At 47.4% G+C, this 17,896-nt stretch overlaps 3 protein-coding genes across 5 annotated transcripts; 1 reads left to right on the top strand and 2 right to left on the bottom strand.

Moving 5' to 3' along the window:
• Nucleotides 1-36: 36 nt before the first annotated feature.
• Nucleotides 37-3,378, bottom strand: hmgn3 (high mobility group nucleosomal binding domain 3). 3 transcript variants are annotated; one of them, XM_028969381.1, is made up of 7 exons: nucleotides 3,180-3,378; nucleotides 2,296-2,346; nucleotides 2,172-2,201; nucleotides 2,025-2,075; nucleotides 1,744-1,842; nucleotides 768-876; nucleotides 37-517 (listed from the first exon to the last, which is right to left on the bottom strand). In XM_028969381.1, exons 1-7 carry the CDS (start codon nucleotides 3,192-3,194, stop codon nucleotides 510-512), a joined length of 363 nt encoding a protein of 120 aa, XP_028825214.1. In that variant the 5' UTR covers nucleotides 3,195-3,378; the 3' UTR covers nucleotides 37-509. The 3 variants fall into 3 exon arrangements, with proteins under 3 accessions (XP_028825214.1, XP_028825215.1, XP_028825216.1); XM_028969382.1 differs by having other exon boundaries at nucleotides 777-876; XM_028969383.1 differs by lacking the exon at nucleotides 768-876 and having other exon boundaries at nucleotides 3,180-3,372.
• A 763-nt stretch (nucleotides 3,379-4,141) lies between these two features.
• lca5 (lebercilin LCA5) lies at nucleotides 4,142-11,510 on the bottom strand. Its single transcript, XM_028969387.1, has 7 exons — nucleotides 10,285-11,510; nucleotides 8,982-9,496; nucleotides 8,043-8,180; nucleotides 7,873-7,963; nucleotides 7,664-7,809; nucleotides 6,569-6,686; nucleotides 4,142-5,960 (listed from the first exon to the last, which is right to left on the bottom strand). The coding sequence occupies exons 1-7, from the start codon at nucleotides 10,565-10,567 to the stop codon at nucleotides 5,170-5,172; spliced, it is 2,082 nt and encodes a 693-aa protein (XP_028825220.1). The 5' UTR covers nucleotides 10,568-11,510; the 3' UTR covers nucleotides 4,142-5,169.
• Nucleotides 11,002-16,685, top strand: sh3bgrl2 (SH3 domain binding glutamate-rich protein like 2). Its single transcript, XM_028969388.1, has 4 exons — nucleotides 11,002-11,860; nucleotides 15,201-15,386; nucleotides 16,159-16,239; nucleotides 16,394-16,685. Exons 1-4 carry the CDS (start codon nucleotides 11,816-11,818, stop codon nucleotides 16,400-16,402), a joined length of 321 nt encoding a protein of 106 aa, XP_028825221.1. The 5' UTR covers nucleotides 11,002-11,815; the 3' UTR covers nucleotides 16,403-16,685.
• The last annotated feature ends 1,211 nt before the right edge of the window (nucleotides 16,686-17,896 follow it).

The following is a 17,896-nucleotide window of genomic DNA, read 5'->3' as shown; positions in this document are numbered from 1 at the left end:
CCCCTTACCTGAGAAACAAAGTTCAACAGACAGAGAGCCGTTTCGTTTCCTTTTTATTTTAAAATATTTCCAGAGGGGTTCATACCAAAACAGCTGAGGGAGTCAGAAACCACCTGAAACACATCGGCCAATCAGAGAACAGCCAGCGCCGAGCACCACTCTGTTATTGCTGCGGCGAGATGCCACGGGGTCAGGGGTCAGAAGAACGAGTGTTGTCTTTTTTTTAACTCATGGGAGTAAAACAAACCTTCCTACAGAACAGAACTACACGCGCAGCATGTCGTGAGACACGCTGCACCGAGGCATTGTGGGTAAAGTGGGTACAGGGAGATGTAACAGTCGAGGAACGGAATACTTGCACAGAAGTCAGGAACGCAGGGGGTGGGGCTAAAGAGGTGACCTAGCACAAGTCTAAAAAAAATAGCAGTTTACAAAATACTCAATAAAAAATAGGCTCTTCTCCAGGAAGCAGAGCCCCTCACTCCTTCTTCTCCGCCTCCGGCGCCGCCTCAGTTTCCTGCGGAGGGACAGCGGAGACGGGATCAGTGGAAACCTCACTTGACTGGAAGTGCACTATGGGAAAACTGGAACTCCGGAAGCTTCAGCATAAGACCACAAATGTTATTACACACACACACACACACATACAGATAATTATTCTCACGCTGTGGACACACTAGACACTTACCAAACACTGACATCAGACCTGCTGGGACCAGAGTAAAAACTGAACACACACACACACACGCACACACACTCACACTCACTTATCGTACCCTTCACCCTCACGGTTTCACTCTGTCCTCGGACTGTCAGGAACGACGGGGCTGTTGTCCTTCCGGACGACACACTCACAGATGAGCGAGAAACACAAATCTATGTGTGTGTGTAATAAATAAAAGTGTAGAAGCAGTGAGTGTGTTATAGGTGTGTGTGTGTGTGAAGAATAAAAGTATAGAAGTAGTGAGTGTGTTATAGGTGTGTGTAAAGTTAAATAGTGTATAAGCAGTGAGTGTGTTATAGGTGTGTGTGTGTGTGAAGAATAAAAGTATAGAAGTAGTGAGTGTGTTATAGGTGTGTGTAAAGTTAAATAGTGTATAAGCAGTGAGTGTGTTATAGGTGTGTGTGTGTAATAAATAAAATTGTAGAAGCAGTGAGTGTGTTATAGGTGTGTGTGTGTGTGTAATAAATAAAAGTGTAGAAGCAGTGAGTGTGTTATAGGTGTGTGTGTGTGTGTAATAAATAAAAGTGTAGAAGCAGTGAGTGTGTTATAGGTGTGTGTGTGTGTGTTTGTGTGTGTAAAAAGTGTAGAAGCAGTGAGTGTGTTATAGGTGTTTGTGTGTGTGTGTAATAAATAAAAGTGTAGAAGCAGTGAGTGTGTTATAGGTGTTTGTGTGTGTGTGTAATAAATAAAAGTGTAGAAGCAGTGAGTGTGTTATAGGTGTGTGTAAAGAATAAAAGTGTAGAAGCAGTGAGTGTGTTATAGGGGTGTGTGTACGTTGTTGTGATGTTTGGACAGTGACACAAATAAAGAACAGGAAGAATAGAGGATGTTAAAGTCGGTCGGTGTCTCTCTCTCTCTCTCTCTCTCCACGTGTATCTTACTGTTATAGGAACAGACGACCGACCCACCTCATGATCATGGACTCATATTTATATTCACCCGAATACTAACGACGGGTCAGAAGACGACCCCGAACCCCAACAGAATTACTGTAGAAAGGGGGCGTGGCCTCGTCGTACCTCCTCCGCCTTGGTTTCTCCGTTCTCGGCGGGCACCGCCTCCTTCTCCTCCTTCTTGGCCTTTCCTTTTCCTTTTACGGCTTTGTCATCTGACGCCTTCTGCTTGGAGCAACACAAGCCAAAAGCACCAATCAACAGAGTTTAATGAATCAAAGCAAGCTGCTTAATGTATTAATCTGTCACTATCAAACAGATTTGTCATCTTTACTAATGACAATAACAACATAGTAATAAGGACAAAACCGCCATTTTAGCATTGCTGTGGGCGTCTGCGTTTGTACCTTGGCAGCTGGCTTCTTAGCTTTAGGTTCTGCTTTGGCCGGTGCTGGTTTCTGCAGGTTAAACATGACACACACACACACACACACACACTGGTTACACAAAGACCAACACACGCAAAGACACAGAACCGAGGTCACGTGACTCACTGCTGACAGTCGCTCCGACCGCCGGGTTGGCTGAGAGAGAGAGAGAGAGAGAGAGAGTTTCATTAGAAGTTTTACATAGGAGAGTGCTTTCTGAGTTTGTGTGTGTGTGTGTGTGTGTGTATACCTCCTGCTTTGTGACTTTGGTGGAGTCCTTCCCCTCTGAACCTTCTGGAGACTGTGAAATGGAAGAGAGCCTGTTACACACACACAGATCTACAGGACACACCAGCGCTGCCCTGAGCCGAACATCTGGATTTATTTACTTGCACAAGTAGGAAATATTCTCATCTCAGAATGGTCACACGAAAGTGTGCGTGTCTGGGGGGGTGTAAGCAAAATTAAGATCTTTTTAAGAGCGGATTAAAATACGAGCGAGAATGGACCTCTTCTACGCGATGAGGGTCTGAAATGAACCAGATTACCGATCCCACCACACCTGAGGAACTGGCCCATCAGGGGCTTCGCTCATTAACACTCACAGGTGCTCATTAAAGTGCATGTACAACTCAGCAGGACTTTTAATAACTTTCAATCATATATTCGGCTGGAGTATAAAAAAGATGCAAGTTCATTTGAGCATCATGGTGCTTTATTGTAAACCCCAGCACGTAAATAATGTCGTTTCTGCTGTTTTTGTTCTTATTATAATAACCAGCCCACGTTTACTCGGCCCCGTGCGCGCTCCCGTACTCTACATACGGGTCCGAAGCGCGGGGGGAGGAGGAGGAGGAAGAGGAGGAAGAGGAGGGTGCTGGGGGAGATGGGGTGGGGGGGCGTCCTCCATCGTCGCCGATCGTCGCGACCGCTGAACGTCAAAAACACGCCGCGCGTAACGCACAAAAAAAAAAAAAAAAAAAAAAAGACAAGAAAAGGAGAATTAAAAAAAAAAAAAGCCGCCGGCGGTTCGCGGAGGTCCGACGTGACGACGCTTCGCCGCGGCTCCTGCTGCACAGAAACCGAAATAAATCCGCCCCCCGTTAAAAAAAAAAAAAAAAGGCAGAGACCCACCTTCCGCTTCGGCATCTTCCCGCTCTTCTCCGCGCTACTTCGGCGTCTCTGCGGCGACCTGGAGGTGGTGGAAGGTGTAACCGACTCGGAATACCGGATCGATATCTAAAACACCTCCGCTAATAACATGGTAATAATATGCGGAGACGCGACTCTGCCCTCGCCTTTGACCATTGGGCAGCGCCTGGGCGCTGATTGGTGCGCTGCTGGAGTATGGGGATACAGCGGGCACGGTGATTGGCGGAGCGCCCTGGCACACGTCTCCATACGGGCCAGCGATTGGCTTGGCGCTTTTTGTATGCTAACGAGCGGATCGCTTGAAAAACGAGTGGCCAATAGTGCAGCCCTAATGACCGCAGAGGATTTTGGGAGATGTAGGAGTAATGGGGTCTCGCCATCATGAGAACATAAACAAAAAAGCCTGGGCCCAGAGTTACCTTTCAGGTTCAATAAAATGAAAACTAAACCGTTTGTTTATATTTTATAGTTTAATATGAACCAAAAGGATAATATTGTGTAGACATGAACCACTAGAATGTCAATGGACGCAGAAACGTTTCTAGTGTGGCTTTACAATGGTCACCATTTCCCTGTGACCCATATGGTGACCTCACAATGGTGCGTCCCACAATGAGCCCACAATAGAGAAGAGCCGGGTCTTAGCAAACAGTTGTTTTATTATTCAGGAACTCACCTGAGCTTCGCCTCAACAGGTAACATGACGGGCCAATCCACGCACTTCATGAGAAAACCACACAAACCCACAGATCCGCCCTGTCAGCTGGATTCTAAATAATAAAAAAAACACACAGAAAGGGGCCAGAAAGGGACTTTATTTGTCTGTGGGTCACAAAAGCAGCAGCTGGTTTCTAGAGGTTTTTGTCTATCTGGTGAAGTCTGTGTGAGAAAGATACTGACAGTTTCATTGTGAGACACCCAATAAAACCCACAGCTCACGCAAATACTCCAAACATTTTAATTTAAATGATTAGACAGAAAACACAGATACAAAATGGCCAGGCATAAAAATCACTTCTGGTCTCTAGTCACACACCGATCATACAGACCTGTCAACTTTGGCTGCTGTGTTTATTGTGATTGTCCCTGGATAAATTGAAATGATATTTGGCAAAAAGACAATTTCCTGTTAAACACTAATTTTAAAGTGCAATGAATTACGCAATTAATTCCACCCACCGGAACCCACTTAAATGTAATATAAAATAGTGCTGAAATTACACACAAAACCAATAGGGACAATAATATTATTTCTTCAGCAGAATTTCCTGACACCTCAGTGCAGATTAGAATGAAAAAAATAATCACTTTAAAAAGTAACCATGAGAGAAAATAATAAATGTCACAATAAATGCTATGCTAAAATCTTACAGACAACATGCAAATGAGGTAAGATTAATATGAAGCTGTGAGCCCTTCAGTATGGAGCTCATATTACAACATATTACTAGAACTACTGTTGGGATAATTAAGAGCAGAAAAAACAAAGTACAACCAGAAATATATTTAATTCAAGATGAATCTATTTAACAGAGCATCCTTGTCAGTTGCCCCTGGTTTCCACTAGCTCCGAATCGTGCTCTGATGGGGTTATGGTAGTAGCCTAGTGGGTAACACACTTGCCTATGAACCAGAAGACCCAGGTTCAAATCCCACTTACTACCATCGTGTCTCTGAGCAAGACACTTAACCCTAAGTTGCTCCAGGGGGGGACTGTCCCTGTAACTACTGATTGTAAGTCGCTCTGGTTAAGGGCGTCTGATAAATGCCATAAATGTTATGCGCTGGTCCTAGGACTTTACGTTACCATGGAAACCAGTCAACACACTGCTAAACAGAAAGTAATAAAGAAAAGTAATCGATTCATTATCAGTTTGTTTTCCCTAAAGGCGGGACAGAGGACAGGTGAACAGGATCCATCTGCTCTGTGTTAAGTGCCTGAGATGATTAAACATGGATGCAGCCACACCCCTCAGAGTGTCAGCTCCTCGATATCGTCATCGAACGTTGTGATCGCCCTCACGGCCGGCCGGCTCTCCGTCACCTGCAGGGATCCACGGCTGCTGCTCATCACCACCTCCACATCCCTCCTGCGTCCCACTGTGGCGCCTTTGGACGCGGGCGGCGGGCTCGTGGTCTGGGGCGTCGGGGTGGGCGACTCGGTGGTCGAGCCGAACAGTTGTTGCATGAGGCTGGACTTCCGCTCCTTGACCACTCCCCCAAGATCCAGGCCGAGGTCCAGCCCAGCATCGAGCCTCGTGTTTGGGGAGGGGTCAATACGGGGTCGGGTCTGAAGGCCTGAACGCTGCATTGGACGTCCAAACGATGGGGCGTAGCTCCCGAAAGAGAGGCTGTCCTCCTCGCTAGTGTTCTGGGCTCTGAGAGCCCCTCTCTGACCTCCAGACCCCGGCCCACTTCCCCGTTCCACAGTTCCTCCCCTCGCGTTCACATCGTTCTTCAACTCAGCGGAGCCGAAGATGGGGGTAGCCTGGTTCTGCGGTGACAGAGAGGAACCTCGATTCTCTCCGCTGTCAGAGAAGAACAGGCCTGTGTTCCGGGGCTCGTTCTGCATGTCAATCTCGTGCATTTTAGCCAAAAGCTGCTCTTTCCGCCGACGCTCCGCCTTCTCCTTACTTTCTGCTGAGGAGCCATTTTGGGTCTCCAGACTCCTCCCTCTCTTGTCTTCATCCTCCTTTGCCTTTTCTCCTTCCTGGAAGACGGAAAATCCACGGGTCTTCTTTGTTTCTTCGCCACTCTGCCGCTCTGTGTGAAAGGGGTGGGGTCACAGGTTAGGGACACACCCACACAATCCAAAGCGATTCCAACACAGACAGAAAGATTTTCTCCTGCAGACTTACACGTAAAACAACAAGGCATGCGCTTACAGTTACAGTTAATGATCTTCCTCTCAGTAAAATCATGACCCTGCTGAGGGCGTGGCTGAAGAATGAATACCCGGGTCTTTCACAGCTCTGCTGGTCTCCACAGTGCCAAGTTTACACGCTGTTGTGTGTGTGTGTGTGTGTGTGTGTGTGTGTGTGTGTGTGTGTGTGTGGACCATTCCAAGCCCCCTTTGTCATTTGTGAGCTGTTTATCTGTCAGTGATGAGTTCGCGTGAAGCCACGTCGTTGTGGGCCAACGTGAGTGTTTATGACGAGATGGACGTCCAGATCTTCATTATTCATGAGTCCAGCACCGGATCCTCTGCATTGATGGACAGGTGGAGGTATGTATCATGTGTCTGTGGGTCAGCCATGAGCACTGCTGCTAATGAGTTATGTAACCAATTAACTTTTCAAGCGAAAAACCACAAGCACGACTACAGGAATTCAGTTCCTGTCTCCATATGCGTGATGTGGCTGAAAACTCACCGTTTTTAAGCTGCTCCTTCCCTTCTCTCTCCCCGTCTCTCTTCCTCTCCAGGTCTCCCTCCACCTGCTGCTGCCCCTCTGCACTCTTCGTCCCCGGATTAACGTCCTCCAGCTCCTGCTACGATCAAACAGCGAGGAAGGAATATTATTTTAAAGCAATGGACAGCATGACAGGAGAATGAAAGTGAACATCATTGTAAGACACTGCAGCAGAGCACACGGTGACGTGTCCTCTGTATTTAACCATCACCCTTGAGGGGGGACTGCTCAGTGGCGCTTTGGCGGATCGGGATTCGAACCTTCTGATTACGGGGCCGCTTCCTTAACCACTTGGCTACCATCTAATACGCCAAGTGCAATATGTGTATATACTGTACATCCACTCTGTACAAACATACATACACACACACACACCTAATACGCCATGTGCAATATGTGTATATAATGTGTATCCACTCTGTACATACATACATACACACACACACACACACACACCTAATACAAAAAAAAAATTTAAAAAAAAGTGAAGTGATTGTCACATGTGATACACAGCAGCACAGCACACGGTGCACACAGTGAAATTTGTCCTCTGCATTTAACCCATCACCCTGAGTGAGCAGTGGGCAGCCATGACAGGCGCCCGGGGAGCAGTGTGTGGGGACGGTACTTTGCTCAGTGGCACCTTGGCGGGTCGGGATTCGAACTGACAACCTTCTGATTACGGGGCCGCTTCCTTAACCGCTAGGCCACCACTGCCCCTGGTGCAATATGTGTATATACTGTATATCCACTCTGTACATAGATACATACATACACACACACACACACGCACACCTAATATGCATGGTCTACGACGATATGTGTTACTGAAGCAGACTTTCTGAGCAGCGTCAGAGTGGGAATTTAAGCTGCTGGTGCAATACTTTAACATTTAGGATCTGGCAACATTGTGCTCTTGCGAGTGTGAACATTCTTGTTTTTTTGCTTGTGCCTTCCGCTCGGTTGCATAAATAATTCCATGACATAAACATCCAAGTCGTCGTTTGTGCGACATCAGTGCGACTCTCTGGTGTTGTGTGAGTGTATGTTACCTGCCTTAAGAGACAGGTAGTCATCGCCCCCGTGTTCAGGGAGTTGGTTGCCGCTGGTGATGTCGGGAGGAGGGGAGGGAAAGTCGAGGGAGAGAGACCTGTCCTCTGTCTGCACCGCCTTACTGCTGCTGCTGCTGCTGCTGTTGGGAGCTGGGACACACACGTTATATTACATTACGTTATAATTGTGTGTCTGTGTGTGTTTTTTGTTACCTTTCCTCCTTCCTGTGCTGTCGAGGTCTCGTTTTGGCCCCTTCATACGGTTGGCATAGATGTTTCTTGTGTCCAGCTCTCTCTCCTTTTCCTGCAGTGAGGAAACACACAGGTGTATGTGTGTGTGTGTGTGTGTGTGAGTGTGTTTCCATGCATTTGTGTGTGTTTACCTTGAGTTTGACGTTTAGTCGCTCTAGCTCCTCCCTCAGTGCTCGCGCCTCCTCCTGCACCTCGTGGGTTTTCCTCCTCTCTGCACCCAGCTGCCTCTGGAAGCTGCTGGCGCTCAGCTCCATACTCCGCTCCAGCTCCTGGGGTCAGGGGTCACAGGTTAACTGCACAACACCCTGACTGTCCTCATCCTTTATACCTTTATAACCTTTCCCCTTATGACATCATAAGGGGACAAATTCCAGATCCGAGCTGCCGCTCCACTGCAGGACAATAGACAGGATCGGGGAACTAGTATTAACATTAAATAATCTCATATAGTCACATTTTCATGATAGGGGACCTTTAAATGAGAAATGATCTCCCATTAAAAATTCTAAAAATCACCCAGCCTGGCAACGTAGAATCTGGAGCGTTATAAACATGTAAATGTTTCAATATGCTCCAAGTATCACCAAATTTAATGTGATGCATCTTGGCCACACCCTGTTAGCATTTTTATGTTAGCGTTAACATGCTATCTTTTCAACATGTTCTAAACGTCACCAAATTTCACGTGACTGCCTGCTCCATCGGCTACTTTAACAACACCTCCTGATTTTACAGATGAGACCAGGTCAGGTGGCCATGCTCGCTCCTGCGAAAAACGCCCCGACAGGGCCATCAAAATTTCCTCTGCAATTTTGGTTTCTAGTTATTGTATTATTATTGTAAGTGTATATAATTTGAACGCATGTCGTTGCTGTATTTTCTTTTTGAGGAGAAACACGATCAGTGGAAGCGTCACAGTTTTTTGACCGAGTTAAAGGTGAAAATGTGATTTACTTTTTTTTACTTTTGGACTCTCGCTGGTTCAAATACTTCAAAATGTGTCTCAGAAGAACAAAACGAATTAGCACCTAAACTAAAGACACCGCAGCAGCAGACTAAGCCCCGCCCACCTTGATCCTGCGCCCGCCCTCCTGCTCCGCCTCCTGCGTCAGCGCGAGCTGCCTGGCGAGCTCCTCCCTCTCCCCGAGCCGCCGGTCGCCGGCGAGCTTGCGCAGGCGCGCCAGCTCCTCGTGGCCGCGCCGCAGCTTCTCGTCCGCGTCCCTGCGCGCGCGCTCGGCGGCGCGCTGCTGCTCGTGCGCGCGCCGCAGCCTCTCGCGCAGCGCGTGCGTCTCGTTGCCGTGGCGCGCCAGCAGCTCGCCGATCTCGTGCTCCGTGTCGCCGTAGCGGTGCAGGGCCTTCTCGTGTCGCTGCTGCAGCTGCCGCAGCAGCCGGTTCTCGCGCTGCAGCTCGTCGCCATGGAGACGCAGCTCCGCCAGCGCGTTCTTCAGCTCGTTGATCTTCAGCAGGCGCGCAGACAGCAGCCGCTTGGTGACCAGATCCAGGTCCTTCGGAGGGGACTCTTTACTCCTGGCCACGCCCTGATGGGGACCACGCACCCTGATCCCGGTCCCCACTTTGCGGTGCCCTGCATGAACACGCACACACACAGACAAACACGTGCAGACATACACACACACACACACACACACGCAGACATACACACACACACACACACACAGATATATACACACACGCAAACACACAGACACACACACACACACACAGATATATACACACACAAACACACCCACAAACACAGACAGACACAAACACATACACACACAGACAGACACACGCAGACATACAGACACAAACACACGCAGACATACACACACACACACACACACAGATATATACACACACGCAAACACACACAGACACACACACACACACACAGATATATACACCCACAAACACACCCACAAACACAGACAGACACACGCAGACATACAGACACAAACACAGACATACACAGACACAAACACACAGACACACGCAGACAAACACGTGCAGACATACACACACACACACACAGATATATGCACACACACACAAACACACACACAGACAAACACGTGCAGACATACACACACAAACACACCCACAAACACAGACAGACACAAACACATACACACACAGACATACACACACAGACACAAACACACACAGACACACGCAGACATACACACATACTGATCAGTATCAGCCAAAGCTGTTATGTGTTTGTATGTGTGTGTATCTGTGTGTGTGTCTGTCTGTGTGTGTATGTGTTTGTTTGTGTGTGTGTGTATCTGTGTGTTTGTGTGTCTGTCTTTGTATGTGTTTGTGTGTGTGTGTATCTGTGTGTTTGTGTGTGTGTGTGTGTGTGTGTACCTGTTTGATTCGACGCCCTCCGGTCATGTGACCTCCTCGGAGGAGGACTGTGGGATGGAGATTGACGGGGGAGGGAGTGTTCCGAAGACGACACGTTCTCGTAATTGTCCGAGTAGAACGACCCGCTGCTCCTCTCTCCGTCGGAGTAATGTTCTCTCTCCCGGGCGGGTTCCGGATCCAGGTTGTGGGTTCCTCCAGGCCGGCGCCGGTTCCCGCTCTGGTATGAGCTCCGCAGGGACCCCCGGGTGTCGTCATCGGTACCAGGACTGTCCCGGGACTCCATGTCTCACACACGCTCAGCTGCACGCAGAACACACCTCATCAATTATGGATCAATATTCTTCATTACTGATCCATCACGCCTCACTGGCTGCTGACAGGGGTCACGTCAGGGGTCACCGTCGGGTGGGCCAAAAGCTCCAGGAACCAAATATTTTACAATAAACGCTTTAATTAATCAATTATTACTGAGAAACGTTCCTTTTCCGTGATGATGTTGTTCACCTCTGCGGTTCCCAAGCAACGCCTGTCACCAGCAGCTGGTCATGTGACCTTGCAGCCCGAAACAATGTAGAACAAGGTGGGACCATGTCCTGTTCATATACAGACACGCCCAGGCTTCCCAGCAGCCAATCAGAACACACGTCACAACTCACAGTAACACAGCTACAGCAGAAGTTTCATTTAACAACACGGAACATCAACAACGATACACACACACACACACACCGGAACTATATCTCAGCTCAGGCTGCAGACCACAGTTATCCATCAACACCATGAGGACACAATACACACACAATACACACAGACCCATCAGGCCATCTCGACGCTGCACACTTTACCAGCCATGAACCGCGACAGCGACAACAGAGGCAACAGGTCCGAATCCCGCGGCCCTCGCCCACAGAAACAACGCGATGAGAACCTTCCAGAACGTCTCGGCGGAGCGCAGGGGACCTTAAGAAGATTTGCGGCTCGGATTAATTCTGCCGCAGAGCCGCCGCCGCCCTTCTAACGGGGCCGTTCGTCTGTATAAAAGCGAGCACGACGACCTCCCATCCTCCGCCACTTCCGGCCCGTCATCGGGAGAACGGGAACCGACCTGCGGCGCTCCAGAACCGAGCCGGCGGCCCGCGGGCGGGCGGTGTGGAGGGTGGAGAACCCGCCGGACGCTTCGCCATGGCAACCGGTCGCTCTGCGCTACTTCCGCCGCGACTAGCGTGACAACTTCAACAACACTTTACACGTATTTGTTTTTAGCGGTTGTGTTGTCAACCAAGAAATTATAACGCAAGTTAATATAAAAATGTTCGATTTTCGAAAGCATGAATAGAAAAAAGTAGACCTTAAATAGAAAAAATAACCTAAAAGGCAGGCACTACGTTTCCCAGAAGGCCCCGCGGCGCCCAACGCTGTAATACCGCAGAGCGCCAGCAGGTGGTGCGGCGCCCGTCTTAGCGCACGGCGCGGGTTATAAGCGGGCAGAGCCGCGCCGGGGACGCGCAGGTCTGCACCGCCTGCACCCGGGATGGTGATCAGGGTCTACGTCGCCTCCTCCTCCGGCTCCGTGGCGGTGAGTCTTACTTTTTTACTACCGAAACCACGACTGAACACATTTATTATCACTTCAGCTCAAATTATGATGCGCATAAAAATACACATTTGTTCTGATGGTAATTTCTGGTGGTTATTATTATCATTCCACTGCTATTGTCGGATGTGTGTAATGCATTCGAGCTGCGCCTCTCATGTCTGCTTGCTGTGTGCTGCATGGACCCTGCAGACCTGCACGGACCAACAAGGCCCCCACTGTCCAGCTCTGATCTGCAGCAGGCCAAAGTGCAGCAGCAGCAGCAGCAGCAGCGGCTCAGCAGGTCACATTTACTCCTGGTCGGTCCGTCAGGGCCACACATTTGCGGTGGGGGTCTGTCATGCGCGTGCTTGTATTTAAAGCTTAAATGCACCATTAGAACCTTGAGATCAGCAGGACGATTTTACAATTAGAGCATTCTGACGTGCAACGGAGTGCAGGTTTCCCATCGAGTTTCCCGGTAAATCAGTGACATCGACTGTGTGACATCGATCAATAACACAACCTCGTCACTCACATCCTGCTTTTCAAATTCTCACTCTGCTGCCATCATCTGTACCGAACAGAAACGCAGCAGAACTGTGTTTTAATGCTGTTCGTGGTTCCAATGAGGGTGGAACGCTGTGTGTGTGATAGTGGTGGTCCGTGTTTACTGTGATTTTCTGCATCCAAGGCTGTTAAAAAATATATTATTTTTTAGATACACACACACACACAGACAGAGTGGACAGTGTTGAGATTATCATCACCCGAGGTGAGAAGAACTGATGACTCCTTGCTGAAGAACCTTGCTCCTCCCCACTTTTAAGAAATAAAATCCATTGACCTACAGTGTTTATGGGGTCCAATAGTTTTACACACACACACACACACACACACACACACACACACACACAATGATTATGCTTTGACCAGCTCCAGTCAGAAACAGATTATCCCAGACTTACTCTCTACTAACTCACTTACACACCTACACACCTACACACACACACACACACTCACAGTCTAGCCAGTATATTAGCTGAATCCCGTCCCGCTGCTTTTGTGTGTGTAGAAAACTGTTAACACAATAAGGGACTTGTGAGGCCGTGCGTATATGTGCGTGTCTTCATTTCAGTTCAGAGGTGTTGATGGGGTCCGTGGGCGGGGCTGATGGAGGACGTTAAGATGTACATGGCGATGTTGCTGCAGGACGTGTTGTTTGAGTTCAGACATTTGCTGCATGAAGAGACCCACTCGGGTGTTCGAACAAACAACGACCCCGCCCACTTTCACAGGGACTGTCAGAGGACGGATGTTTGCTGAACGTTAGGTGGACGTTATTAGGCGGCAGTGTTACTTCACTCTCCATGAAAATGTCTTTATTTAACATGCATTTACAGGGCGGCTACAGTGTGTGTGTGTGTGTGTGTGTGTGTGAGATTTAAACACAATAACTGAATCCAGCTGAAGAGTGGTTTCCTCAAGGCAAACTGTCAGATACAGCTGATGGTTTCCAAACCTGCAAACATTCAAAAAACGTAATGGCTGCTTATACCAGTGTAACATGCGCTTAAATAAAAGCCTACATGCAGCACATGAGCAACAACTTCCCCCGACTCTCTGTTTCTTATAATTCTTATGCAAATCCACCTGAACCATGTTTTACCCACAAAGTAGAATTCAAAACTGGGCAATTTGGCAGGAAACCACCCAATATGGCAACATTGAGCACAGCAAGTCCGGATAGGAGTGTGTATGGAAGTGTGTCTTCCTGTGCGTGTGATGTATAGCGTAATACCTCACCAGTTCTTTAATATTACAGCTCAGTACTGTACAGGCCAACACGTGTTATTATGCTATAGCTCTAAATTGCACAGTCAAACACATAACTCTAGTATAGCTCTATACATTAAAATCCACATGCTGCTGGAATCAATACGGTCTCACACACACACACACACTCGCTCCTGAGCTGGGATTACTTTAAAAGCCCCTCTTCCCATGTATGATTTATTTTAAAACCTACTAATGGCATGGTGTGTGTGTGTGTGTGTGAGAGAGAGAGAGAGAGAGAGAGGTGAGGTGGTGTAGGTTTACTTATCTTCAGAAAGATGGAGTCAATATTCCATCTGCCTCCGAACAGAAGAGACAGATGGCGAGATTTTCAGATCCTCGCTCACAACCGAACACACACACATACACAAATACATACACAAATTACACTAACACACAGACACACACACACACTTTCCCACTTCCACTCACCTGTGTGTATTTGGATTCTCAGTTCCAAACCAGTAACACCAGCACAGTGAAATCTGACACAATGTGTGATTACTGATCAATCTGAATGCTGATTCATTGAATGCTCCACCCGCCATCGCAGTGACATACCCACATTCTTCGTTTTCTGTATTTATTTGTTGGTTGGTCAGTTCTACACTCAAACAAGTGTATCAATTGTTTTAAACTGATTTTTGTTTTTGAAGGAAAAGCTCACATCCCGGATCTGAGATGCAGGAGCTTTATCATAACTGTCCCAGCAGATTATGGCTGAGATATAATCTCACACTGCATTCTGCTCAACGCTGGAATTATGCTCCTCCCCAATGGACCATTGGCTTTAGAGCGTCAGTCAGATGTCCACAAGGCCCAGGGTCCAATCATGTTCTAGCACGAACAACATGACCATAAATCATAACCCCAGTCCTATGGAAATCCACAGTATTCAAAATTAAACAAATAAATACAACATTTTGAAATAAAAACATTTTGGAATAAGAGCTGCTGAAATGAAAGGCCTCTGAAATAATGTGTGTTGTTGGGTAAAAATTATGACCATGAAAAAATATTTCACAATAATAAGTACATTTATAAAGCAAAATGCAATATATTTCACAATAATGAACTGTACATCAAGAAGTGTTCAAATATTTCTCAATTCTATGTTGCTATTATATATATCATTCTCTTATTTATTCATATGATTATTTATTTCATTACGCCGTATTTGTCTATTTAAATTTGGACACTTTGGAGTTCCATACAGTGCAACATTGTTTCTGTTGTCGTTTTATAAACAGTGTTTAGAAGGGGCGGAGCCTGTAGGCATGATTGACAGCTCTCACAAGTCCTACTTACTCATTCTGGACAATTTAACTCCTCCTCCTGTCAACTCCCATCTCCTCCCTTTCTCCTCCGTTTCCCTCCATTCTCTAAACGTGACCACGCCCACTACCAACACCAACATGCAGGTTATCAGCGATCTAGTCCAGGCGTTCTGATAGGTGAATTTACGTATCTTATATAGTGAAACGATGTTCCTCTGTCCCTCTCTAAGGTGAAGAAGAGGCAGCAGGCCGTGGTAGGTTTTCTGGAGGCCAACCGCATCTTGTTTGAGGAGGTGGACATCACCATGCTGGAGGACCAGCGGCTCTGGATGTACCGGAACATTCCGGAGGAAAAGCACCCGGGAAAGGGAAACCCCCTCCCCCCACAGATATTCAACGGCGATGAATACCTCGGGGTGAGGATCAGTTTTATGAGTCCTGACGCGTCCTGAGATGATTTTCTGCTGCTCTGGTCCAGGGTTACAGAGACAGTGTGCCAGTCCAGTTTTTTGCACGCTGTGTCTGTGAACTCCTACGACCTCCAATAATCCCACAGTAATCCTGTTGATCCCTTTAGCAGATTACTCCCAGTTCTTCCTCGACCTGTCAGCCAATGGCGTCTTCCTTATCCACACCTCACAACTAACACGACCAAAGCACAGACGGACGCTGCAGACTGACACTGCTCTGTATGGAAAGCCATTTGTACCATGCAGATCTGCATGTGTTTTTATGATTAAATCTCCTTGTACACTAAAAAACAAAAACGCTTTTAAAGTCCACTGACATGAAAATGTGACTTTGTGAGATGATTTAACATTAATCCGAATTCCCCGAGCCTGCATCATTTGGTCATTCTGCTTCACCGTTCAGAGAGCGGCGGCTCAATTTGTCCCCTTATGACATCATAAAGGGGAAAGGTTACCTCCTTTTCTCATGCTTTTTCCGCCCTGAAAATTTCCTGCCCCTCCCCTAAAACATGATCTCCAGCGACTGGCATGGCTTCCAAACGTGTCAAGCGTTGCAGTCGCTCGGTGATTAGATGTACATGACAAATGCAGTTTAAAGATGCGTTTTTAAACTCTTATTTAAAAAATAAAAAAATTGCCTTCCATACCTCTGAACTGACAAGCACGGAATGAAACATGGAAATTTTATTCACAATTTGTTATTTGATGTGTTTGTCAGGATTATGAAGATTTCTTCCAGTCTAAAGAAAACAACACTGTATTTTCATTCCTGGGTCTGAACTCCGATCCCACAGTACAGGTGAGACGCACACACACACACACACACACACACACACACACATCAGCAGGTATTAGACTGTAGGACCAGACCATGATGGCAAACCACCGGCTGGAGCCAAAAGACATTTGTCTGTTCAAGATTCTGTTCTGATTTAGTCTTTTGTCCTCCACAGAGTTCTTGAGTCGTGCCGTGCACACTGGTCCCAGTCCGGTTCCGGTGGTTCCGGTTTCTGCTCTGGAGAACTCATGCAGCTGAGGCTTTGCCAAAAACATGTGCAAGATGCAGAAATTCACGAACACACTGCCAGGGACTGAGGAACTCGTTCATAATGTAGCATAGCTGGTGTGTGTGTGTGTGTGTGTGTGTGTGAGTTTGCTGGTGAGTGTGTTTGCTGGTGTGTGTGTGTGTGAGTTTGCTGGTGAGTGTGTGTGTATGTGTGTGTGAGTTTGCTGGTGAGTGTGTGTGTGTGAGAGTTTGCTGGTGAGTGTGTTTGCTGGTGTGTGTGTGTGTGTGTGTGTGTGTGTGTGTGTGTGAGTTTGCTGGTGAGTGTGTGTGTATGTGTGTGTGAGTTTGCTGGTGAGTGTGTGTGTATGTGTGTGAGAGTTTGCTGGTGAGTGTGTGTGTGTGAGAGTTTGCTGGTGAGTGTGTGTGTGTGTGTGAGTTTGCTGGTGTGTGTGTGTGTGTGTGTGTGAGAGTTTGCTGGTGAGTGTGTGTGTGTGAGTTTGCTGGTGTGTGTGTGAGAGTTTGCTGGTGAGTGTGTTTGCTGGTGTGTGTGTGTGTGTGTGTGTGTGTGGTGTGTGTGTGTGTGTGTGTGTGAGTTTGCTGGTGTGTGTGTGTGTGAGTGTGTGAGTTTGCTGGTGAGTGTGTGAGTGTGTTTGCTGGTGAGTGTGTGTGTGTGAGTGTGTTTGCTGGTGTGTGTGTGTGTGTGTGTGTGTGTGTGAGAGTTTGCTGGTGAGTGTGTGTGAGAGTTTGCTGGTGAGTGTGTGAGTTTGATGGTGAGTGTGTGAGTGTGTTTGCTGGTGAGTGTGTGTGTGAGTTTGCTGGTGAGTGTGTGTGAGTGTGTGTGTGAGTTGATGGTGAGTGTGTGAGTGTGTTTGCTGGTGAGTGTGTGTGTGTGTTTGAGTTTGCTGGTGAGTGTGTTTGCTGGTGTGTGTGTGTGTGTTTGAGTGTGTGTGTTTGGGGGTGAATTATGAGCTGAAGGAGGTTCTCTGCACCACTTCACTGCTTGTTTTCCTCCCTTAACTGCACAAAATGCCTTGTTAAGAACAACAGGAACAGAACAAGACTTGTAGAGATCCAGCTTCTTCACGCTGTGATGTTCCAAACTCAGACAAACGTTCCTCTCTCAGGTTGAAGACGTGTAGCACAAGAGCGCAGAACAGATAGAACTCTGCAGCTGAGTTCTCCCATGAGGTCAGCAGTGGCGTTTCTCGCTCTAATTAAATTAGAATGGATGCATGAGTCTTCCACACAAACCAACACACATGCAGAACATTCAGGACGGAACCATCCTGTCTGCCAGCTTGGTTGCTATAGGAACAGACATATGAGCAGAACCCAGAGCCGAGAGGACAATCCGAGGATAAAATAATATTTTTGCTCAGTGACTCTACTGCACTTTTTATATGTTTTAATATTAAAGATTCATACGTGTTCAACCAGTTCAGTTCTGATG

Source organism: Denticeps clupeoides, unplaced genomic scaffold, assembly GCF_900700375.1.
Source record: "Denticeps clupeoides unplaced genomic scaffold, fDenClu1.1, whole genome shotgun sequence".
Taxonomy (NCBI): domain Eukaryota; kingdom Metazoa; phylum Chordata; class Actinopteri; order Clupeiformes; family Denticipitidae; genus Denticeps; species Denticeps clupeoides.
The sequence above is the reverse complement of the archived record's forward strand: the minus strand, read 5'-3'. Positions and strand labels throughout refer to the sequence as shown.